The following is a 25,494-nucleotide window of genomic DNA, read 5'->3' as shown; positions in this document are numbered from 1 at the left end:
GAACTAGGTAAAAATGAGTATTATAAAAAAACCAAACCAAAAAAACCCCCAATATCCAGGCACCTGTCCCAGTTTGTGCCTGCTTAGCTATTTTTGATTGGAGACTTATTACCATCTTAAATCCTCCTAAAAGCCTGGTCAGCTCTGTTCTCCGAAATGGCTTTTTATAGTAAATCTGAAAGTTAAGCATATGGTTTTCTAAAGTGATAGCAGAAAGCTGCTCTGAAAACTTAACCTGTCATGTACCAGGAAAAAAAACATTCTGTTTTTCCATTTAGCTTTTCGTTTTCCTTTTAATCCTTCAGAGAACCTTTAAAAAGTCCTCCAATGATTCAGAATATGTTTCTGAATAACTATGAGGGTCTAAAAAAGGGGGTTGATGGAACCTAAACTATCTGCCAGGTTTTGAGCAAGTCTCCCTTGAGCCCTGTGCTGACTCTGTCACAGCCTGACACAGGTCACAGACTGTTTAGGAACCCCTTGTCACTACAGAGGAGTTTGCAGTGGCACAAAAACCAGTGCACACTTGTCTTCTCAGTTAATAAATACAAAGCTCCACTCTATAAAGTATTGAACCTTTCACTTTTAAGTAATTTTATCCTTTCTCCTCATTTTAAAGGAATTGCCAACATCTCCAGCATGTGCTTTCTCTTGACTGTGGAATCAAAGACAAAAAAATCTGTGATTTCTCAATGATCCTCGTGACTGTGGGGATATTGCAGAGATAGGCACACACACAGAAAGAAGGAATAAAACTTAACCAACCTTTCCCATTGCTTTCCTGTTTCACTAGCTGAAACTTGATATAGGCATGTGAGCACCCGAGCCTGAAAGCAACAATTACAAAACATTTCAGAAGATACAGAAATGAATGTAATTTCTTCTCCATACAAAGATACATGAGATTTATAGAAACTAAAAACTTTTTCCTCTTAAAACAAGCAATAGCTCCATCCCTGACATCTCTCAGAGCTAAGGGCTGTTCTATTAAATTCATGGCCAGAACTCAGATCTGAGTTTACTGCAGAAAAGAGCAAAACAACAGGAGGAAGGGAAGAGATTTACCATGTCATTCTAAAGTTCTCTGCTGCCAAACTTCAATCAAATTGGGCTGTTTGTTATTTACATCTTCATTTCAGATACAGCAGCAGCATCAAGAAACACAACTGTTAATGCATGAAACAAAAGTCTTGTTTACGTTTTTGGTGTGGTTTTGATGTCTGCAGAGGAATCCTCCTCTCCCCAGCCTCTCTCCCGACTGTCTTCCGATTGCTCTGATGGAGTGTGGATGCTGCTTTGACACCACTTTTCACTGTCTGGTGCAGATTTTCTGGAAAGACAGATAAATGACAGTAGCTGAGCTGACATCCTCTGTTCCCTTTTCCCACAGGAGAGCAAAGCTGGCTGCTCCTGGCAAGTGAGAGCAACAACCACCACCTTGTGGCAGAACTCTCCTCTTCCCTCCATGAATACAAAGTGCCTTGTTCCTCTTCTGCAAGGATTGAGAGAGTTTAAGTGAAATAAATCAGCCTCTGTAGACTCAGGCTCTGATCCCAGCAGCTACAGGAAACCACTATGTTATGGTGAAAGCAAGAGATTTAAGATTTCTGAAACTTGATACCTCTGGATAACATTTAAGAGTTTCCATTACTAAGTTTGATGCATAAACTGAGCTACAGAGTTGGCCAAGGGAGGGCAAGCAGCAGGATGATACCAGACTTACAGGCTGAATTCGGACCTCCCACTACCAGGAAATGAAATACTTGGAAGAAAAGAAATATATTACAATTCTAAAATGCCACTTATTCTGTGAGAATTCAAAATCTCCCAAGAGCTTTATGGTAAAAGTGCCATTGAAATGCAATCAATTTTGGTGTGGAAATTAGGGAATGAAGATGCCTGCACAGTTGTAGCATGGGAGGAAGCAATTTGGCCGTGAAGGCTAGGGAGGAGAAAGAAGCATTCATTCCTTTTTTCTGGACAAATAGATCTTGAAAACGTTATAAATCTAAACAAACAGATGAACTTTAAAATATAGAGAAGCCTTCACATACAACAAAAAATCAGAGTATTGCCGGAGTTTGCCCTAGTGAGACTGGATTTGTGAAGACTAAAAATGATCTTAAAAATCCTTCACATCCCGGTCTGTCCCATGACAGGTTTAACTGACTCCTGCACTCCAAGAACCAAGGCACAGTTTCCACCAATGCTGCTCATTTGCAAGATTTTCTTGTGAGAAAACAAAGTATCTGAGAGTGCTCAGCTTGTTTGCTGCTAAGTGATACACACCCAGTGCTCAGCCGACCCAGGATGGATGACAGGTACTGTTTAATAGTGCAAAATAGCCTTGGCTTGACAGTTTTAGGACAGGAAACAAAGGACAAGAACATATTTCAAACTGAAACAGCAAAGAAAAACTTATGGAAACAGAATGCAATTTCTTTTGTTGGAATATGACCAGAGCACCAGGATTAAAGAATCAAGAAACTTATTAAGGCATATGAGGGTATAGAAGTGCACTGCTCTGTGTTTAGAGTGACTGGGGCACACGTCAATATTACAGACAGATTAACTCAGTGCTCCGCTGTGTTGCTGCCAATTCCAGTGTTTTTCATCCTTGTAAATGGTTTTGCTCCCTAGTACCTGGCCAAGAGTAAAATCCAGCTCACCTGGATTGTGAAGAGTCACCCTGAGAAGACTCCCCTGCTCCCAGCAATGGGCCAGGGGTCTCCAGCCTCCTGGCTTTCTGCATGATGTTCCCAGGGGAAGGTCTCTCCCCACTCAGCCGGTCCTGTAAGAGGTTTTCTCTGCTGAGGTTCACATCAGAGTATGGACAGCCAACCAAGCTGTGATGGAGAAACAAAAAGAGAAAAGACAATGAAAGCTTTACAGTCATACAGTCTTCCCTACCTCAGGAAGAGAAACCCATCACAAACCCAGAAAAAATGAGGCCACAAACACTCAGGAGGTGCCATTATCCAGCTCTAAGTGTGAGAAAGCAGGGGACTATATGGCAGAATTAAAACCCAAAGTCATGTTGTTGAAGAGTCATCGCAGAGGACAAGAAGAGCTCATCCTCTCTAACTTGCTTATCAGAACAACATTTCATGAATCAACAGAGTTCTGCAACTTTCAGTCTGAAAAATTCAAAGCCCTTTGCTGCATTATAAGCTACCAGGTCTTCTGACCTCCCACCTGAGATTGTTTTCTTGCTCTTAAAATAATTTACTTGAGAAAAAGCTTCCTCTTTCAGGAGCACACAAGAAATCAAAAGGCAGAGCACAAAACATGAGCAACCTCTCCTCACTTACACTTTAACATCCTACCCATGCCCTCTCCTCTTTAACTGTCTCCTTGTATGTTGTTCTTGGGTATATCATTTCACAAATATAACTCCTTCAGTACTGCTGGAATGTAGAAACTGGAGTGAATGAATCTGTTTGCATTGCAGCTATCATGACTATAGTGGTATAAACAAAATTTATGATCAAACAGCCTGCTTAGACACAAGAGGGAGCTGTGATTGCAGTTATAGCTATCTCCAGAGTAACTACCCTGAGATCATTTCAGTGCGCTGCAGTTGCTTGGTGCTGTATCATTATTATAATTGTTGTTGTTGTTGCAGCTGTTGTTATTGCCATTAACAGCACTCATCCACATACGTGTAATGTGTTCCGTATCGGGGGCCCCGCACGTGCCCGATCCCCTGGCAGCCCGGAGTAGGACACGTCTGTCCCACTGCTCCCTCTGGATCTTCAGCACCTGAGAGTAGTGAAAAACGGAAGATGGACAGATTTGCACATGAGGAGCAGGTTGCACTTAGGAAATTATCCAGCATAACAACAGCATGTGCTCTATTTACCTAGAGGGACCTGCAGAGCGTGTCCAGTTTTGTCACACCAGCCTACAGGATGGATGTCAGGGCTGTCTGCATCCACCCAGAAATCGTAGTGATGGTCCCAGCCATCAAAATGTATCTGAAAGAAGCAGAAGTGTCAGAGAAAGACACAGTTCAGGGCATGACTCAGTTCTTATGTTAACTTCCCCTTTTGTTTCACTTTGCTCAGCTTGGGGCTGATTAATTCTATCAGATCAATTTTTCAGTCAGGCAAAATCACCTCTGTGCTCAGTTAACTCTTTGTTTTCCTGCATCTGTGTTTCACAGAATAACCAGGTTCTGGTGACACAGTCTGTCACCGCACAGCCCGTGGGATGCTCTAACATGTGAAGTCCAAAGCTATGCACACACAATGCTTATTTGTTTTGTTTTCTGTGGATCCCAAAGCCCATAAAAGCCAACAATTCTGGTGAGTTTTGCAGTGAACAAGCTGCAATTTTCTGCTGGCTGAAGAGACTGGCAGTAGCTCAGATCCAGGTCAGGTTAACAGAGACTGAGGATCACTGGAGTTTAAAGACTACTGGGTTGTTCATGCAGGAAAGTTTCAATGTATGAACTGAGCAACATGCCATTATGGACTGGCAAAGCTTGGCTTTTGTTCACAGCAATGAGACTCAGAATTAACCAGCTAAGGGGGAGTGAACTCCACTCCTGCCCATGTAATCACCCTTTGGGAAGGAGATCCGTGGCCATGGAGTCTCCATCAGTGCAGCCTCCACTTTAGCTGGCTCATACTTAGCTTCTCAGAAGCCAAAGCACAACAGATTGTTTGGGCAATATATTTGCATGAAAAGACTAGGTTAAAATGCATTTATGTGACAAATTTGCACTGGAGAATGGTGCTGCTTCCCACATGTACCAGGGTTTAAATTGCATTGGGTTTTCTTTTCCTGGTAGGAAAAAAACACAGTCAGGCAGCTTCTCCAGCAGAACGCTCCTGCTGCCATCAGTCACAGAGATCACAGGGAATATGCCAAGACATGGGACATCACACTGTCAGGTGTTATGTTTTTGTTAGTTCAAAACAGTTACTTTAGAACAGTAACTTACACCACACCAATTCCATCAGATTTCAGCAAAACAAAGCAACAGGAACCATTTCCAGCTGGGCAGGCCTGGATGCCACAGCAGCTGCCAGGCTGTTGTTTGCTGTTCCTTGTTCCCAAGCGTTGTTTTCCCAGCACTGCCCATCCCAAGGCTCTCAGCACAGGCTCTGCACTTGGCAGCAAGGTCATACCTTAATGCGATGGTTGTCTTTGTCAATGATTGTTGCCACTCTTATCAAGATGGGATTTCGTCTGTCCACAGCCTCTAACTTCATATTAACCTGGAATCCGTGAGGAGGACGCTGGAAGAGAGGATTGTAGGCAGAATGCTAAAAAGCCTTGGAGTTCAGAGCTGGCACCTGCTCTGAATGAAATGTGCTTCAGTTTCCATCCATCCCTAGCTGCCTTTGGAGCTCTGGGTTATCTCACATGGCAGACTGTTCAGAGGCTAAAATCAGAGTTTCCAAGAGGTTAAAATCACTGTTTCCAAGAGGACTTAGTTGAGTGTTTGTCAGCAGCCCCAAACTGCTGGAGAGGCAGCCTAAGGTGGCTCAGCACAAAGAAGCTGTTCCAGCCAGAACAAAGACCCTTCCCTCACAGACCAAAGGCCAGGGACCATCACAAGTGGCTCCACAGCCTGAAAGAACACCTCCCACATGGCAGGGACAAGGTCTTCTCTAGAAAAGGAGACTGAGAGGGGAGAGATCCCAACAGTCCATATGAATATCTCCAGGGCAAGTGTCAGAGGATGATGCCAAACTCTCCAGGAGGGCCCAGTGACAGGAAAAGGAGCAATGGCCCTGGAATAAAACACTAAAACCTCAACACGAGGAAGAACTTTCCATGGAGGGTAGCAGAGCACTGGAACAGCTGGCCAGGGAGGGCGTGGAGTCTCCGTCTCTGGTGACATTCCAAACCCACCTGGATGCAGAATTCCAAACCCACCTGTGTCACCTGTTCCAGGTGACTCTGCCGTGGCAGGGGGTTGGAATGATCTCCAGCCTCTCTTCCAACTTGACTATTGTGTGATGTCACACCAGCAAGGACAGTGGCCAGTTCCCCACTTTTCACATCTGAACACGCCATTGGGTGAAGCCTCTCTTCACTACCCTACATCCTCCCTGGCATCAGCTACAGCTCCTGGCTATCAGAGTTACCCTCATTACACAGATTACTCCTTATGACAACACCTGTGCTGCTCATGAGCAACTGCTGCGAGCTGCTGTGCTGGGGCTCACAGCAGCTCTGGCCCCAGAGCCTCCCCTGCAGAGGGTTCACTCACCCTTTTCCTCAAACCCTGAAGATTTTGGGGAAACTCCAGAATGTCCTTTGACCTGATGTGTGCCCTTTGCAGTACACTATGTAACCTCTAAGCAACAGTTTTTACCAATTTTTCCATTTATCTGACTGCAAATTCCTCCTCTGACCTCCTCAGCAGGGGGTTATGATGGTCATTCAAAACATGTCCCTCTTCACTTCTGCACACAGAGGTGAGGGTTTTAGCAAGAAATTATAAATTGTCTATTTGAACATGACTAGGTTAATGAAATTATTAAAATCACTCTTCCCTCCCAGTCTTCCTTACCCTTGTTATTGCCAGTGGCTGGGGGCAGGAAGGAGATGCACTCTTGAGCTAAGGGGTTTAACTCCACACCTGAAGTTCCTCTTTGGCCATTTCACCTGGACACAGACATCTATCAATGGGCTGTCAGACACTGGACACACCACAAAACAGACAATCTAAACTGCTTTTATTTTCAAGAACATCTTATTAAACCAGCCAACCTTGTCTGTCCTCCCTGAGGAAGGAGCTGAGTGCTCAAGGTCCAAATCCTGCCCAGAAGAGGAGCCAGACTCTTTGCTTAAGCCTTGCTGAAGGGTTACTGCCCTTTTGGCAATAGCTTATGAATGTTTTGGAATTGCCAGCCCAAGAGGATGGGTGAAATAACAATGCTTACATTGGAGCTGTCTCCTGAGTTTTTGGGTGGAGAGGGCAGAAATCCAGACCCAGGACCTGCTATTTGTGCTGATGACCCATGTCTCCAGACTACATAAGACAGCTCTTTAAAATTGTTAAAAGCTAGTTCAGTGAGAAATGCCTGTTCTGGCTCTCAACCCACATTTTTATATACCGATTTCCTGTAATTGCTAGCTGAAATAATAATAATTATTTTTAAAAAATCAATACCTTTGCCATTTATTTGCACTTCAGTCCAACCAAGCCGAAAAAAAACCTGAGGTTTGATCTTGAAAGAGTCCTATTAACTGCTGATATATCAAATACCTTTTCTTTTCTGTCTCATTTTTGAAACACAATTTTAGATGCTAATTTGCACTCTGGAGTTTCATGAGGGCCAGAATTGGTCTTTCTACTCTTCTCTCAAAGCCTTATACCTGAAGGAGCAGAACAATGGCTGCAGAAATGTCTGGAAAACAGGAAAGAAGACAGACAAGGCAGCTGCATCCCCCTTGGGAAGACACTTCACTTTGGAAGACTACAAAGAAGGGAGTTCTCAGTACTGAACAGGCTCCCTGTACTGAGCAAAGCCCTCTTATGTTCAGATGACATCTCTCACCACACTTTATACCCTGAAAATCTGAGGGAAGAAGCCACAACGGCAAATCTTATAGAGGACTTGGGCTGGGAGTTTTAAGTTCACATTTTCCAGCTCTATTGGGATTTCAAAAGAGCTTAGTCCACCCTTGGGGCAACAGCTGTGTCCCACTGACAGGCTCCACTCCTCATCCTGCCTGCCCCTGGCTCCAAGGTGCTTCCCAGCTATGGGAAACCTCAGTCTCAGGGATGTTTTGGATGTGCTGCAGAAAACTCCAGTTAAAGCCCTACAGTTCTCTGAAGAGGCAAAAACCTCTTCCACCTCCCTGACACCACTTTGCAGCCTGCACCAACCTCATGTGGACACCTGCTGAAATCTGGCAATTATCAAATCTGTCTGGCCAGATTTCTGCCTGTCTTATCTGAGGCCTCCCTGATTGCTTTTCCTCCTCAGTCCCAAAGACCTTTCCACAAAAATACACAGGAGGGCAGCAGGTATTAACCTGCAACTCCCACTTCAGAAAAAGGAACCAAGGCAAGTGTCATGATGGCAAAGGAGAGTTTTTAAACATAATGCGAAGTTTAGCAAGGTGAGCCAGCAGCGTGGAATGGAAAAAATCAAATTAAAAGTACAGTCATTTTAGAGGCTTTTGGTTTGTTTCTGCTCACAGTGAGATTCCAGATAAACACACTGAACTGCAATGAAAGAAACAAAAGCTCACTATCTCAAGGTTGAGAGAAGCACCTTCACACTGAGTCTGCAGGATGGGCTTAGGGGCTTGGTAGAGATGCTCTTTCATCTGTTAATACATTTATTCCTGTGGAGGGCACAGCTGGCTCCTCCCCAGAAGGACTACGATCTGTATCAGCACACGTAAATCCTTGATATGAACTTCTCTACCTTAATTCCAGCCTCACCAGCCAGGGAAGTACGGATTTGCACAACTGCAAGGTGAATTTTAGAAAGGTTTTTAAAACTTCATGTAGAGGGGACACCAGATAACTGCACTCTTTCTCCTCTCTGTGCTCTCTGCCAGGCACTTCCCACATACCTTTGGAAGCTTCTGGACTGAAGGCTCTGCCCTTAAATCTGCTAATAGAGCCACTGAAGATACTTAGTCAAAAACCCTTTCCAAGCCAGCCTTCTACAGTATTAAAAACCAAAAAAATCTTGTATTTTGCTGTGTGTTTTTGTTTTAGCAGCACTGAGATGATCTTAAACTCCAAGTAAACTACAGTTTCACCTTCCTCGCACAGACAAGGTGAACCATGCTCAAATAAAGCCTCCAGCAAAAAAGGGTGGATAACAGCACCTGAGCAAGAGCAATCAAAGACATTCACATACCAGTTTAAAGGCTCTTGCTGGGGCTGCTTGGGAATTAGTTTCTTCCAAGTATTTCTCCCATGAGAAGGCTTTGGAATCCCTGTATCCTGAAAAAACAGCGAATAAACACTTTTGTAAGAAAAACCCCACATTTACTGTTACAGACAGCAAAAAGGCAGCTCTGTGACACTGTAATGAGCACTTCCAATGGATGGTGCTGGAAAGTGGCCTGTTTGCTCCTACCCACCACCTCCAAAACCCAGAGCAGCTCTGCCAGTTACCCAGTTTTACACTGGGCTTGAATCCTGGTGAGTTCACTTCTGCACAGCTTAATCAATTATTATTCTCTAAAGAAAACTCCAATTGTGAGCTAGTCAGAGGATTCTGTGATGTGTAATGGCATCACTACATTAATTTCCTGTTTTATTAACTGCTCTATGTGTGAGCACCTGTAAGACTGTAGAACTTTCTCCTCTCCTGCTGCCTGCTCACCCAGGCTGAGTAAACCCAGCAGCCTGGAGAGAAAAGAAAAGGCTCCACGGGTGTGCTGCTCTAACAACAGTGAGATGTCTCCCTGGCAATTGCATTTAAGAAACTGCTCTACGTTTTTCCTATTTCAGTAATGTTTACCCCCAGGACAGGTTCCTTTTGGCAGGAGGGTGCAGTGACTAAATGCAGAGCACAGTCTGCAAAATGCTGCATTTAAATCCTTCAGGAGAGAGACCAGAACTGGCTGCAGGTGTTGTGGGAGCACAAGAAATCCTGATATGAGCAGAGAACTGCAGAGTCCAGCCCTGCTGAACCTTCCAGGAGCAGGGACAGATGTGGTGCTGCTGTGAGGGAATGTTCATGACCCCTTCTACATCTACAGTGAAGACACCGAGGCCAATTCCCCCCATGCAGAGGGACTGGGCAGTGATTCCTGCTCCACTGAACCTGGAACAGAGCAACTACAGGAATTCTTGCTCCAGGGCTGTCAATCTGACAAATGTCAGGCTTAATTTTTTCAGGTTTGCTATTTTTAAGGTGAATGTGCACTTCCAAGGCCTGAAAACAACACTGGTTTCCCTGTACATTCTGTCCTCTCTTATTTGCCAACATTCTCTTCATTTACCAAATTCCAGTACAGCAGAAAGAGATGTGGATTCAGTTACTCTTTGATTTCCAGAAATTCCATCTAGGAAATCATTAGAGCATGGTGCTAACAGTGCCAAGGCTGTAGTTCAATCCCTGTATAGCCCATTCATTTAAGGGTTGGACATAATGATTCTTGTGGGTCCTTCCAACCCAGAGTATTCTGTGATTTCCAGAAATTCCATCTAGGAAATCATAGTACAGATCCCTTTTTCTCCCAGCTCACCTTGAAGGAAATGCTGGAAATCCTTCTCCCTTTCTCCCTTCTAAATTCAAATTCAATTATAAATTACCAAACCCTGTTCCCTATCCTAGCTTTCAAGATGTGTCTGGGGTGTGTGCTCTGTCCCCACCTGTCAGAGCTGGGCAGTTCTCTGTTGTTCTCTGGGCAGGTTTCTTTATCTCTCCCACAGCCAATCCTCCCTCCAGCAGATCTCTGCTGTTCATGGCCACTGAGTGTCCCTGCATGGCTGAGCAAATTCCAGCATCCCACTGGGAGATGCTCCGCCCAGGGCAGGAGCCAAGCATTCCTACCTGAATACAATCTGAGCCTGGAACAGCACAGCAGCCTTTGCCCACTGCATTCCCAGAGGAGCAGCTTTCTCCTGCCCTGCATTCCCAGAGGAAGAGCAGGCCCATCCACAGCAGCCCTGGAGCTTCAGAGGAAAACTCCAGCCTTGTGCAGGATCCCTGCTCCAGCAGAAGCACAGCTGGCACTGCAGGAGAGCTGAGCCCCCATGGGATGGGACTGTGCCACCGCCCTGACCCACAGGGCTCAGCGCCTGCTCTGACTCTGGCAGGGTTGGTTTGTATTACTGCATTTTCAGTTTTATATTTTCTTTTAATTTTTATTTTTTGTCTAATAAAGAAAATTCCCAAATCTTTGCCTGAGAGTCCCTTAATTTCAAAATTATAATAATTTGGAGGGGGGTGGTTTACATTTTCCATTTCAAGAGAGGCTCCTGCCCTCCTTAACAGACACCTGTCTTTTCAAACTGAGACAGATTTCTTCAATGAACTATGAAACAACATAAATTGCAGTGGCAAAAAGCAGGAACAACAATATTGTTCAGGCAGTAAAGAGTTCAGAAGCGAACATGGAACCTGCAAGTATGTAATTATGTGGAAGATATAGTTTGCAGGTTTTTTGGCTAAGGCAGGAAGTAAGTCTCACTTGCAACCTACCAGGTGGTGTTGTCAGTGGGGTTCCAGTTTCTTGGCAGTAGCCGACAGGATGGATATATGGGCTGCTCGTTTCACACCTGAATCAAAGAGGGAAAGTTGGCACCAGTCAGATGGAAAGCAGAAAGAAAAGCAGGATTTCAAATGCTGTCTGATAGGCCTTTGCTGGGTGAGCAGATGCTTTCAGTGGGTGTGATCACGGTGTAGAAGACAAGCACTGCCTTGTTAGAATGTGTAACACTGGATTTTCAAGGCATTCAAGCTGTCCCAAAAGAAAGGGAAATACAAAGTAAATCTTGCAATGGTTTGGGTTGGAAGGGACCTTAAAGCCCATCCCATTCCACCCCTGCCATGGCAGGGACACCTCCCACTGTCCCCAGGGGCTCCAAGCTCTGTCCACCCTGGCCTTGGGCACTGCCAGGGATCCAGGGGCAGCCACAGCTGCTCTGGGCACCCTGTGCCAGAGCCTGCCCACCCTCCCAGGGAACAATTCCTTCCCAATATCCCATCTAACCCTGCCCTCTGGCAGTGGGAAGCCATTCCCCTTGTCCTGTCCCTCCGTCTATTGTCCAAAGACCATCTCCAGCCCTCCTGGAGCCCCTTCAGGCACCACAAGTTTTCTTGCTTCCAATGCTTCCCAGACAGCTCAGGCAACCCCCAGTGGCTCTGCACTGACCTGCCCAGCACCCAAACAGGAAGGGAACTACCGGGCAACTTTGTGAAAACCCCAAGTAATTATTCAGATGCCTGAAAACTGATACAAGATCCCAACTTTAGGGCCTGCATTTAACAGAAAGCCAGTCTACCTTCAGACATGTATCAGAAATAGAGTCTTTTACCAGTAGTCGTAGCTCTCATCCCAGTTATCAAAATGGATCAGCAGCCGGTTCTCCACCATGTCTGTGATGGTGGCGACACAAACCAGTGACGGGTTCTTCTTGTCCACTGCCTCCAGTTTCATTCCCAGACGAAACCCAGAAGGTGTGACAGGCTGAGGAACAGGACACCAGGAAAGAGAAATCAGCCACATTCTTGATCAAGCCATTGAAATCCCCCTTATAAACTCCTTTGACCCCAAAACCCACAGACCAAAACACACTACAGTGACTATCAAGAGGTTTGCAGACATGATTTTCCGTGAGTCCTGGCCGTGACTATTACTGAAAATAACTAATGTGGCTCAAAAAACCAGCATTTCCAGGTACATTGACCATTGCAGCCTCCCAGGCTGAGACACCCTGCAGTGATTTGCTGAGGATAATGGGCATTGCACATCCTCATTTACTGGTGGAAAAGTTAGGAGAGTCTTCAAGAAGATGAAGTGACTGAGTGGAAAGTAGGGCAGAGCTGGGCCCTGATCCTACTGGAGTCAGTGACTGTTCATGTGCAGCCTCCAATCCACCAGCCCGTGGGCTTCATGTCATCCCAGTAACATGAATGGGAATGGGATGGAGGATTTCACAGGAACTGAGGTTAACAGCCACTGAGAGAGCACCAGTGGGGAAGGATGACAAATGCTCAAGATCCACAGCTCCATAATGAATCCCACGGCACACATGAGCATGCTGCTGGAATCCACAAATTATTTTGGAAATGATTAAACTAGATGAAAGTGACACAAATATCTTGACTGTAGGGGCACAGTAAAACAGACAGCTGTAATATATTTAATAAATGGTTCAGTAAATCTCTTCCTCCAGCATTAAGGAGGAAGGGAAATACAAATTCTTTCTCTGGAAAGTCAGTGACTGGGGAAAGAAAGAAAAATTGTACGAGTTTTCCTTCTTAAAAATAAAACACAGCAGGAAGTAGTTTGCATCTGATTGTACTATGGTTGTACCTCTGACATAAGCATATTAAAACCACATACTTATTCTGGTCAAAACTCACTTAGCACCAGACCTATTGAAACCCCTTCTATTCCATATCACCACTTACACTGCTGAGGGTCTTAAAAAGGCTTTTTGGAGCTGCTTGAGCTTTGCAGTTCTTCAGATAAGTAGTCCAATTAAATTCTCCCTCCTTGAAACCTAGGAAGAGAAAAAAAAGATTGTTTTACATGGCCCTGGTACATTCTGGTGGGTTTTTCAGAAATGGAAATTACCTGTAAAGGATATGAACTCTGCATGATAACTGCCCTGCTATGATCTCCAGGGGCTGGGCATTTCAACTAAACCAGCTCTCTCTTTTTCACCATAATGTCCAATCATTAATCTCAACCTTCAAATGTTTCTAGGAAATTGAATGCAGGAAATAACTGAACACAGAAAAGAAGCAAGTTCTGAAGCACAGAGAGACATTCAATCCAGAGTTTCTACTGTAACTAATAATGTCAGTCTTTGGGAATATCACAGAGAAGATATTTTGCTCTTTTGTGAGTCACTGTGTTAGTTAAACCTCTACCCTTTAGCCTCTCAGATCGAGTTCCACGATGAAATCACACTAAAAATGAAATATGCAGAGACAGGATATCTTAGTAGAATTTATGGTTTCTTGTAAACTGCTCTATTTTTTGTCATACCTTTAGGAGGGAGCAGCTTATGGCTTGTTTTTTCACACCAGCCCACAGGGTGGATGTCTGAGGAATCAGCATTAGCCCAGAAGTCGTAGCACTCTGGGTAACCATCAAAGTGCAGCCGCATCCTGTACCCCTGCACCTACGGTGAGAGAAGCTCAGATTATCACCAAGGGTCACAAAGGAGAAAAATAATCACTAATAAAACACTCCCTCATATTTGCACTTACAGAGAAAGTAACTTAGGATCGCATTTATTTCTCAGAAACTCTAATTGTATTTTAACTAATTTGCTCTCCCAGTTTCCATGCTCCCTCTTTCCCCACTTCAAAGAGCTGGAAATAGAACTGGTCAGTGGAACCTCCCTGAGCCCCTGCCCTATCCACGAACACATTTCTGGAGTACAAAAGCAGCCACAGAACTTAAATGTCTATACCAGATCAACCCAGATTTCACATAACTGAAGCTGCATAAAAGCATTCTGACTTGTTTCTATTTACTAAGCCATAGGGCCTCATGGCATTGTTCTTTTTCATATCTGTTCACTACAGGCAATTAACAGGTTTGCTATTCTTAGTTACAAATGCAAAAATATGCCAGTAGGATTTCAGGCAAAGATCCTTAATTACATAACACCTTTCTTTCAGTGTCACCTTGAACTCCTACCATTAATTAACTAACTGAAGTACTATTACTCTCATGTTTCTAGTTTTTATTGAAAAAAAATTATAGATGTACATGGGACTTTTGGAATCAAAAACAAGAAAAGCAACTACCTCAGCAACTGTGAGAACACAGAAGCGAGAGGGGTGTTCAGGATCCACCCCTTCCAATTTCATTCCAACTTTAAATCCATTTCGGCCTTGTGGGAATGACTGATACTGTGAGGGGGGAAGAAACATTTGTTTTTAATTCCTAAAGACAAAATCTATTGCAGAGCAGTCATAACATACTTAAGGCTTCAATTTTTATATTTCAGGCTTCAAACGCTCAACTCAGAGAAGAAAATCCCACCCCAAGTGACTGTGGCTCCAACAGACAGGTACAGGCTCAGGGATCAGTAATGGCACCATCACCATAATTCACATTTACTCGTTATTCTAATTTATCTCTCAAAACCACTGCACTGTTGCAATTAGCTACAAACACACCTTTGAGCAGATGCAGAAATGAGCTCTTCTCAAACACGAAAGAATCCCCTTCCCAGCTCAATGCAGAATCTAAGAGCTGGGAAAGCTACAATCAATCACTTTGTATCAGTCCAGACTCTCACCAAAAGGTAACTGGTCATCTTCAAATGGTGAAAGGGACATGGCAGGCTTGATCTGCAGCCTAGTTTTACAGTTATTCTAGAAAACATTTGTGTCTTTCATTTATCTGCAGTCTTAATCCAAGTGAAACAGTTGAAATACAGTAGAAGTTTAAAAGCACCCTGAACTGGGATTGCAAATGATCCAGTGCAGGACTGGACCTTCCTTTTAAGCTCCTTCTAGCAGGACCAACAGCTCTGGGCTCTGGAGAGCCCACTGGGAGCTGCACATTTAGCTGAGGTGCAGAGGCAGCTTCACCAAGCTGAACTCAGCCTCTGGCACTGCCATGTGACTGGCACAAGCCCACCCTCCCTCCTGGCACTCCCCACCGTGCCCACACCATTCCCTGAGCCAGCAGACTCATGGCTTCCCACAGGGACAGGCTGGGAGGGCTGTACAGTCCCACAGGATATGTGACAGACAGCAGGCTGTCCCTCCCCAGCCATCCTTGGAAGCTGCCTAACTGGTCCAGAGCAGAGCAGATCAGATCCAAACAGCTGCTGCTTATTTGTGAGATTCAACCAGCATTTTTTACACTCTGGTTTGGGATGAGACACCCAGGGTAAATGCCTGTTTCCCTGGCCTACTTGTACCAAAGCAACTCAGAAAGACAAGTGCTAGCTTAAGGGTGGTCTTCAGTCCCACCTCCACCGAGCTGGTAATCCTGTGACTGCCAGTAATCCTGTGATGTTGCCCAAGAAAAACAGCAAGAGTGTGAAAAAACCTGCCAACCTCTCTGAACAGCTTTTGGGGAGCAGCTGGCATCTGTTCCTCTTCCAAGTAGGAAGACCAGTTCCATACCTTCTTCTTTCCAGGAAGCACTAATTAATCAAAAACAACAAGAAAATTAACGCCTCTCTCTGATGCCTCCTGCTCTGCTTCTGCTCCTCTTTTTTCCTTCTCCTCCCATGTTTGCTGTGGCACCCCAGAAGAGGCAGTGTTACTCAACTTCTGAGGAAAGGTTTTGCTTCCCCTCTTTGCTTTTGCTTGCTTTTGGAAATTTCAGCAATAGGAAAACCGTGCTCATTCCTCAGGAAATGAAAATTTATTGTATCACAGGTCAAATGAACTGTGGCATCTGGACTGCTGGCAAGCTGCCCAGGGAAAAGTGCCAAGGGAAAGTCCGGACAAGACAGAAAAACTTAAAATTATGGGAATTAATTCCTCCTCCTGACATTTCACAGAGGAATAAGGGGTTAAATATAAACTAACAGGCAGCAAAGAGAGGCATATAATTGCAGCTAAAATAAGCCTAAAATAAAATAAGTGATTTTTTTGCTAAATTCACAATATTTTTTATATACACACATATATTTATAACCTCCTAATAACACAATGAATCTACTAGAGAGGCAGCTCCCAGATGATGACAACAACTTGGATTCATTCTAGTAGAACCACAGTCATACACACAGAAAATTACATTCTAAATGTATATTAAAACTCTCCCGCCCAGTTACATATATTAAGGTATTTAATACATTTAACTCATAATCTACAATCAATCATGTTGTTTACAATTTATTTTCTACTTAGCACTGTAGGCTGTGGCTGAAGCTCTCCAAAGTTAATGAAAAAAAGATTCTTATTGTCTTCAGAGAGCTCTGGATGAAGCTGGCTCCTTCCAGATCCTTACCCTGTATCCATCATGCAGGCAAATCCAGGATACTCCTGCTAATACACCTCCGAAGCTGACAGTGGTAAAAGGGTTATGTACCTAATAAGCTGTTCTGAATGTGAAATGAGCTCTCCTGTCCTTTATTCTTCTGTTTATTATTATTCACTTTATAATAGCTACTAAAAAAATCTATAAACATTAAAGAAAAGAGACTATGAGCTTAGCTCACCTTGTTTTATTGGTTTAGTGTTTCTGCGGCTTTTCATATTATTTGATTTATTCTTCTCCTAGACACAGATATGTTAAAAAGAAGTTTAGCGAGATTGTTTTTCCCTCCCTCTGATCATCTCATAATGCAGGTACAACACGGATGTAACAGGTATCTAAAAGGACTACTAGCCAGCATTGCTGTCTCTTGAACAACCCTGAAAGACCATCAGGAGGGAATGTTACACAGATAATGCTGATCTTGGTATCCCAAAGTGCTTTACAAGTTATTTAATATATGCTACTGAAGTTCATTTAAATGTGGCTGTTAAAGAGCAGCACAGGACCAAAATCTCCATTACAATACAGAGGATCTGCTCTCTGCAATGCAGAATTTGCTGCTCACATCAGCAGCCTTACTGGAACACTCCTTTTTCCTTCCCCTTTCTTACATCCATCTATGCAAGGGAATGGATACGGGGGAAAAAAGGAAGTGATGAAGCCCTGAAGGAAGCAGAAGCTTCAAGTAACTCCTGTCACAGATGAGCACCCCAGACAATGTGGTCTCTCTGTGTCACACTCCATGCCCCACCATCATTCCCATTTCTTCTGTGTGTTTGCAAACTCGGGCTTGCTTCCTCCCAGGCTGTCATTTCTCAGAAAAAACCAAAACCAGGCAAAATGTGCCATACAAAGCTGCCTGCCAAACACTCCCCAGAAGGGACAGGGGCACAGTTTCTAATGAGAACGAGGAGAAGGGGGAAGAGACAGACTGCAAGGACTTCTGAAAACATCCATCCCTTAAAACATCTCACCCACATCCCAGAGAAAAGCTGAGCAAGACAATGAGTTAAACTGCCCATAACAGCAAAGGCTGCAGCTTTATTGCCCCTGTTCTGCCATAGAGAACCCTGCATTATGTGAATAAACATAAAATGGCTCAGAGAGGCACTGATGGGCAGGAGCAGAGCACGGGGCCCCAGGAGGGAGTTAGGGGCTGCAGGAAACTGAAGGAAAGATCAGATCAGGACTGAGGTACTGCTGTTTATACACCACTAATACAGGTTTCTGGTGGTGCAGTGAGAGTACATGTAAGTATGCAATAAAACCCAAACAAACCCTGTGGTCTGACACTGATCTACACACACCAGTATTCGAGTGTGGCTATTCTGGAGACACGTGGTGTTATTACTGTGAACTCCTGACTTTCACTTCACCTGAGCTATTTTCACCCCTGTGACTCCTCAGAACAGATATCCCCATCACTGATGTAAATCAGGATCAGACTCAGACCATTCCCTGGGTACAGAACAAGCTCCCTCAGCCCAGTTGTCACTGCACAAGGAACTCTGAGACAACTGCCCCTGCTTTTCACAGCTCTCCTTAAAGGAAGTACATGCAGCCTCATTTACCTCATCCTCATATGCATTTTCCTCCTCATCCTCCGAATCCAGAGGCAATCTTCTCTTCCTCCGGAGACGTCTGACAGGTCTGCCAGCCTCAGCCACTTGACAGCCACTGCTGGTAGTAAGATTTCCATTATTTCCCATTTCTGCAATCATCTGGAATGTCTTTGATATCATTAAACATCCAAAATTAAAAACAATATAAAATTAAAACATTATTCCTGCACTGTTTCCAGTGTCTCTGAACATCTTGGAATGAGGAGGCCTGGGCTAAGGACCTGAAGAAATGAAAGGTGTCTGCAGGATTTCCTGGATATAGAACTGTAACACTTGGTCTGACAGGTTCATTCTACTCACAGCAACACCTTTAAGTGTTTTCAAACAAAAAATGGGAAAAATCTGGGATTTCTGTACCTCTCCCTGTGCTGCTGGGAGCATGTTTGATTGCAAATCTTTCCATTCTCAAAGCAATCCATTTGCTCACAGGTTTGGGAATCAGAGCAGGGCACGGCTTGTCTTGGCACTGCAGAAGTAAAGAAAAAGACAACTATCAAATTAAAATGTTAAAACACCTTTCAGGCAATGAGTTCTGTCAAAGTCCTTTATAAACTTTCATTAACTGACACTCAAATCCCATTGTGAGGGAAGTAACCATCACCAGTGTGCTGCCACACCAGCTAGGCAGAGAAAACCCCCTTTTATTTGTAATGTTTTTGTTTTGGAGCACTGGTCTCCAATAGTACTCTCAGGCACATTTTGGTTGACTTGATGATCTTAAAGGTCTTTTCCAACGTTCATGACTCCTTGATACTATTGTGAGGGAGCTCTGCTGAAACAGTGAGTAATTTCATCAAAGGAAACTGGTGATTTACAAAGTAAGTGATGCTGAACAGCCTGAAGAGCTGACCCCGGGAAAGAATGACCCACGTTGCAGCAGTTTGTGGAGAACTGTTGCCCATGGGATGGACTCACTTTGAGAAGTTCATGAAAAACTGTCTCCCACAAGAGGAACTCCCTGCTGGAGCAGGGAAGGACTCTGACTCCTCTCCCTGAGCAGCAACAGAAACAACCTCGTGATGAACTGACCACAACCCCCATTACTATCTCCCTGTGCCGCTAAGGGGAGGACAGAGCTGGGAAGGAGGGAGGGGTCTGACACTCACCCCTGCTCCAGCACAGCCCTGCACACACTCAGCCTGTCCTGCCAAGGACATCACAGAAATTCTAGATGCAGAACCAGAAAACCCATCCAGACACACATAGGGCAGCTTTGGAAAAGGCATGATACGTGGCAGACTTCAGAGATTCATCCTTGGAGCTTAAAACACAGGCCATGCAGGAACACTTTACTGGTCCAGATAAAATTATTAAAGTGTGTTAAATAGTGTCACTATGCATCTTTTATTACTCCTGACCTGTAAATGCAACCAAGCATAAAAAAATTAAACTAAAAAAACCACCTTTCTGATGAGCCAATAGCTGCAAAGATTACCCATTCCTTGATCTTCCTTATTGTGTGCATTATGGAGCTACTGAACTCCAGAATGAAAGAGGCAAGTCAAAGGTGGTTGCATTTGCAAGCTCTGCTCCAAAGCTTTTATTCCAAGCACTTCATTAGTCTGAGACCTTTTCTCAGCCATCTGCACTTCACTGAAAGTTCAGTCTGAAAGCATTTGCTTGACTCTGAAACAGGGCTCCTTTGTTGAATGGAGAAGCCCCACCTTCTACTCCTGTGTGCTTCCTGGCCTCAGGATCCTGCCTCCAGCACCCTATCAAAGCTTCATCCCAAATGTTCTTCCCTCTCTTTATCTAAAGCTTGTATTTCTTAAAGCTTCAAAGATGCTGGACTTGCTTCTGGAAGGCTCACATTCTTCTTTGCAGACCAAGGAGACAGAACATCATTTCATTTCAACACAAAGAGAAATGTCCCATTCTGAAGAAATGATAATTCTAAGTGGACTCAGCTTCCTGCAGGATTCCATCCTGTTCATCTCCCTCAAACACTTCAGGAGCAGTAGCATCCTGGTGCAGATTCCAGGGGCAGAGGCTGATGGGACAGCTCAGTGCCATGGCAGAAGGACAGTGGAAGGAGATGCCCAAGCTCCACATGCTGTTCCAGACAGAGTTCCTGTGCCCAGGAGCTGGGAAGGTGCCCATGGTACTGCAGGAGCAGAGGTCTCCAGGGCAGTGATGCCCCTGCACAAACCGGTGCAGACGGAGCCTGGGGCTCCCTCCTGCCAAAATCTCACAGTGCACCTGTGGCCAGGTGAGCTGGGGAAGCCCAACCCAAATCCCAGAACACAAAAATTTGTATTAGAAAAACAATGAGCATCTTTACTAACAGTCTCTGATCAGAGGGTGAGGCCTGGCCGATCACGGGGAAAACCTCCAGTTTCATCACACAGCTCTATTCTTCATTCCTAAGTTCTGGAAATGCAGACTTTACTATCAGGGCTGAATCTTCCTTTACACAACAGAGCTCAGTGGAGAAGGTTTGCTAATATGAAATCCACACAAACCCTCCAGAAATAATCTGTCCTTCCAGAGATGTTCCTGAATGGTATTAAGGAAAAATGCATTTTGCGCATGCAAGAACTGGAATATAGCAGGGAGAGGAGGAAAAAGGATTAAACAGGAAAAAAAATTATATCTGGCACCTTAAGGATAAAGCAGCTCTCTGGGCAGCCAGTTATTGTGTTCCAGCTGAACATTCCAACCAGATCCACTAACCAAGGTACTGAGGGTTCTTACACTTGATCATCTAATATAAAACAACACATTATTATTTGGTGTCTTTCAGTCTAATAAATAACGTGGTGCTTTGTTGATTCTCTGCTATTAGGAGGAATCAATAAAAGTGAAGCTGTTTCTGCAATGGAATGTTACTGCTGGGTAAGAAGCAGAAGTGTAATGACTTGGATTGAACACAGGGAAAAAGTCACACCACTGCAAAATAACCCAAAGGAGTCAATGGACCAATTCCATGTTTTATGGGAGTGTAGACCACTGATCTCAGAACACTCCAAACATGAAAGTTTATTCACATCTGCTGGCAGAATTGTTTCCTCATAGCTTAAGGTCCTTCATAGCCCTTCCCCACTGCTCAAAGGGAGGAGGAGGAAGAAAAGGAAGATTATGAACACAGGTTGAACGATGGGGGCCCGATTCTGAATGCCTGATGCGGTAAAAACAACCTGATTTTTCAGAGCTCTCAAGTTCCTTCAGCTCAAATTTATCTCACTGGAAATTGATATTTTCCTTCCCAAGACTCAGAACTTGCAGCCTTGAAGGCAATTGTGTGTATTTGTTTTCAGCACAAAGGAACAGAACAGCAGAATACCTTCATTTGCAAATGAAGGTCAACAGCCACTCCCCCTCCTGTAACACAGAACCCCAGGTTTGTCACCATCAGACCTTGGTTCTGATTCATGACAGCCCTGTTTGCCCCTGAACTCCATTCTTGACCTGAAGCCTTCCAGGTGCTCAACTTCCTACCTACAGGCTCAGTGTGAGCATAATTCAGCCAAAGGCAGACCCACAGACCTGATGCAGGCCAACACAGGACACTTCAGCATTCCTGCAGCTCCAATGCCAGCACCACCACAGCTCTTTATGATTATTTTAGTTGGGCCAAAAGCAGGACAGATGTTTGAAAATGGCAGTAGCAAATATCTCTGGGACAACCTCTGCAGGAGTTCCCCAGCTTCCACTGGTTTATTGGAACTGCAGGTGTGGAACATCTGCGGCCGGTGTCCGTGTTCAGGGTCACAGAACACATCCACATCCCCCCGGCTGCAGGGAGAGGCAGGAACTGGACTCAATGAGCTTGTGTTGGGTGGTGTTTAATATATTAATATTTGATGTAGCCTTGTACATCTATGAACATTTGTCTGTAGCAAATGTTTGGTTGCCAGTTTCAACAAAGGCAAGCCCATCCCTTTTTAGATTTTATTCTTTGCATTCAGGCTTTAAAAATAAAGAAGCTCAAGCGTCAAGATTATTTACAAAGCTCCCTCTGGGAGAAGGAGTTTGAAAGTTACTTGGACAGAAGTAATTAACTTGGAGAATTTACTTCAAACTGGGCCAGGAAAACTGTCAAAAATCACAATGCAGAAAATAATCTTGAACTTAACCAGAGAAGTCCTGATAAAATAATTGGTCTTTCTCATCTCTGCATTTTATAAATCCAGTAAAACCAACACAAAAATATAATAAAGAAATTGCTTTTCTTATAACGCTCCCTTATCAGTAAAATCTGCAATAAAATCAAGACAATCCAATAAAAGGCAGCAAATGGGGCAATTAAAAGGAGAGCAGAAACTAACATGAAACATTTTGAAGAACCATAGTCAGGCCCAAACATTCCTTGTTTGTCCCAGTTTGTGATTTCTATTCATCTTTAGCATTTTAAGTCTCAGAAACATTAAGGCAAAAGAAGATACTGCAAAACTGAGATGAGTCATTCAGTTCCAAGTTGCAGATTCAGATTTATGAAATTATAAATGATTGCCAGGCTGGCAGAGAGAATGAAGCCTAATTAATATGCTTCCACCCAGACCTCTATGCTTTATCTTTAGACAGGGAATCCATAGGAAGAGGTCAGAAATACTCAGGGTTTGATCTCATTTCTGCCCCTGAACCAGTGCAGGCTTAGGAAACCACCTCATTGTTACTGTAGAAAACCAGCTTTGGCTTTTAACATACATCTTACCTTTGTCAGGAGATGAAAAATTAAAAAAAAAAAAAAAATACAAGAAGCAAAAAGGGTAAAAGTTCACTTTTAAAAACATCTTACCTTTGCCAGGGGATAAAAAATTTAAAAAAAAAAAAAAAAAAAACCAAAAAAACAAACAAGAAGCACTCACTCAAAGTGAGTGTGAAGGCTAAATGGGTGGATGGGGGTTCACTCTACTTCTATAAACACCATCAGACTTGATGGGAAGAGAAACATTTCAACAGAAATCCCATTTCAGGTGCTGCCAGGATAATTTCCAATGACATGAGGATTTCAGTGTCTCTCTCTGGTGAGGAATGAAATGGTGCAATAAACCCAAAGACTGTAAATCAAGTATTAACATGAAGTTTACAGTATTTCTGGCTAAGTTTCCATGGACCAGGAGGTAAAATCCTATTCAACAAGCACCTGGCATCAAGGGAACCATCTAATACTGTGCTGTTCTGGGAATAACTGATTTACAAATCACCTTTCTGCCCTGAAACAGGGCAGGAGCTGAGCAGAGCTGCTCCTCTCATTCAGTGCAAACTGGCTCTGAGACCTCCCATCTCCTGGGAGCTCTGCAGCGGTGTCTGACACCTGACATGTGACATCTGCCAGGCTCTCCTGTGCCATCAGTGAGGAACAGAGCTGCACTTTAAACACAAACACACAAAACCCATCATGACTCCTTGCAGCACAACTAAAGTCAGAACTGCTCAGAACACTCAGGAGCTCAGACACAGCCACCTCGCCTGTACTTGATTGTGATGATGACAGATGATGCTTTACTCACCCATCAAAACCTGTTACTCACCTCAGGCAAGCAATATTTTGCAAGGCTGAACTAACAGCATTACCAACTAAAACCCCAGCCTCATCAGTTAGGGACTGAAATGAACCTTCAGAGCCTGCAATGGAACTGTACCAATGCCTCAAAAGAAAGTGCCAGTAGCCACCAGCAAGCATTTAATGCCGTGAAGAGACTGTCTATGTCAGTGAAGGGAAAAAAAGACAAAATTCAGAACTGAAAAATTCCGAGCTGCCCATTACACTTCTTACTAATTTTTGTTTCCCATTAAGAGGGAAAAATTTTAACAACAAATCAAGGAAAAGATTGCTCTGAAAGATTAGAGTGGGAAAAGGATCTAGGAAAGGAGAGGGATGCTTTGGCTGATACAGAGGAAAAGCAAACACTTTTTGTCTAGGTTCTGCCACAGGACCACAAGATGAAGTACTTGGGTTTTCAGGAGTTTGTCCTGCTCATTTGTACAACAGAGCCCTTCCAAGTTTCCCCTAAGCACATGATAACATATGGATTATGGTATGGTATTGCACTGGGAGACAAATAAACAGCACCATGGCAATGTGACCTCAATCAGCTCATAGGATCAGACAGCAAAATTGTGAATTTACTCTAAACCAGCAGCTCATCCTAGAATGAAGCCCAAAGCACTGCAGGAGTCTTTGAGCTGCTCATCTTGGTCTGCTGACACGGCTGTGTCAAAAACACACTCACGTATCTATGTCAGCCGTCAGAAGAAAAGCACTGGCACAGGCTGTGGCTGCTGAATGTGTGCCCGTTCCACTCCCAGCGCCTCCCTGCCGATGCCAGCCGGCATTCCAGCGTTCCCACGGAGCACACGGATCACACACCTGACAGTGCTGCCTCGTCGAGTCTGACAGTCCCCCTTTGCCACCACACCCACCTTGCTGCCTGTCTCTGTAGGTTTGGGTGACACCGTGACAGCCATGTGGCAGCAGCTCCTCTCTCCTGTACTTACAGGCACTCGGTGCCATGCTGGACATCCTGACCTGTTCCAAACAGACTGGGAGGGATGCAAAAGAAGGCACAAAACCTTTATGGAAAGAGAGGAGCAGAAACAGAGTGTACTTCCAGTTTTATGGCTTTCACTAGGAGTCTTTGGAGCTGAGCTGCTTTCCCAACTCTCATCTCCTCCTGCTTGGGAAGGGCAGTGGCTCTGGGGAGGGCTGCATGAGCCATGCACAAACGTCCATGGGGTTCAGCTGGGAGCCCCAGGAATGTCTCCTCCAGGCCTGAAACCAGAGAGCTGCTAATCCCAGTCCCTGGGAATCACTCGTAATCACTACAACGCTTAAACACACTTCTGAACATCACCTGAAGCCACACAGGAATTACACACCTTAAAAACCTTCATGCTCTGCAGGAGTGACCCAAAGTAGAATCACAGAATCCTAGAATGGATTGGGATTGGAAGAGACCTTAAATTCCATCCAGTCTCACCCCCTGCCATGGGCCGGGACACCTTCCACTATCCCAGGTGGCTCCAAGCCCTTTCCAGCCTGACCTTGGACACTTCCAGGGATCCAGAAGCAACCACAGCTACCCTGGGTAAGCTGTGCCAGGGCCTCCCCACCCTCACACAGAAGAATTCCTTCCCAATATCTGACCTAAACCTGCCTCTGTCAGTGTGAAACCATTCTTGTTTCCCCTGTTGTTCCAGGCCCTTGTCAATAGTCTCTCTCCAGCATTCTTGTAGGTTCCTTTTAGGCACTGGAAAGCTGCAATTAGGTCACCTTGAAGCCTTCTCTTCTCCAGGCTGA

At 44.4% G+C, this 25,494-nt stretch overlaps 1 protein-coding gene across 4 annotated transcripts in view; it reads right to left on the bottom strand.

Annotated features, from left to right (window-relative positions):
* Window positions 1–25,494, bottom strand: part of LOC121333593 (lethal(3)malignant brain tumor-like protein 1) — a 41,377-nt gene that overhangs the window by 14,097 nt on the left and 1,786 nt on the right. The window contains exons 3-18 of one of the 4 annotated variants that reach the window (XM_041400101.1): window positions 18,609–18,717; window positions 18,201–18,309; window positions 16,811–16,868; window positions 15,609–15,784; window positions 14,430–14,534; window positions 13,660–13,795; window positions 13,077–13,168; window positions 11,978–12,129; window positions 11,142–11,218; window positions 8,844–8,929; window positions 5,136–5,246; window positions 3,863–3,977; window positions 3,663–3,762; window positions 2,670–2,846; window positions 1,199–1,330; window positions 766–827 (exon numbers count right to left, since the gene is read on the bottom strand). In XM_041400101.1, coding sequence (XP_041256035.1) covers window positions 766–827; window positions 1,199–1,330; window positions 2,670–2,846; window positions 3,663–3,762; window positions 3,863–3,977; window positions 5,136–5,246; window positions 8,844–8,929; window positions 11,142–11,218; window positions 11,978–12,129; window positions 13,077–13,168; window positions 13,660–13,795; window positions 14,430–14,534; window positions 15,609–15,784; window positions 16,811–16,868; window positions 18,201–18,309; window positions 18,609–18,670 — 1,750 coding nt within the window. In that variant the 5' untranslated portion in view covers window positions 18,671–18,717. The remainder of the gene's footprint in view (window positions 1–765; window positions 828–1,198; window positions 1,331–2,669; window positions 2,847–3,662; window positions 3,763–3,862; window positions 3,978–5,135; window positions 5,247–8,843; window positions 8,930–11,141; window positions 11,219–11,977; window positions 12,130–13,076; window positions 13,169–13,659; window positions 13,796–14,429; window positions 14,535–15,608; window positions 15,785–16,810; window positions 16,869–18,200; window positions 18,310–18,608; window positions 18,718–25,494) is intronic. The other 3 variants (XM_041400102.1, XM_041400103.1, XM_041400104.1) reach the window with 3 other exon arrangements.

Source organism: Onychostruthus taczanowskii, unplaced genomic scaffold, assembly GCF_017590055.1.
Source record: "Onychostruthus taczanowskii isolate IOZ18803 unplaced genomic scaffold, ASM1759005v1 scaffold171, whole genome shotgun sequence".
NCBI lineage: Eukaryota > Metazoa > Chordata > Aves > Passeriformes > Passeridae > Onychostruthus > Onychostruthus taczanowskii.
Note: the sequence above shows the minus strand (reverse complement) of the source record. Positions and strands in the feature narration are given on the sequence as shown.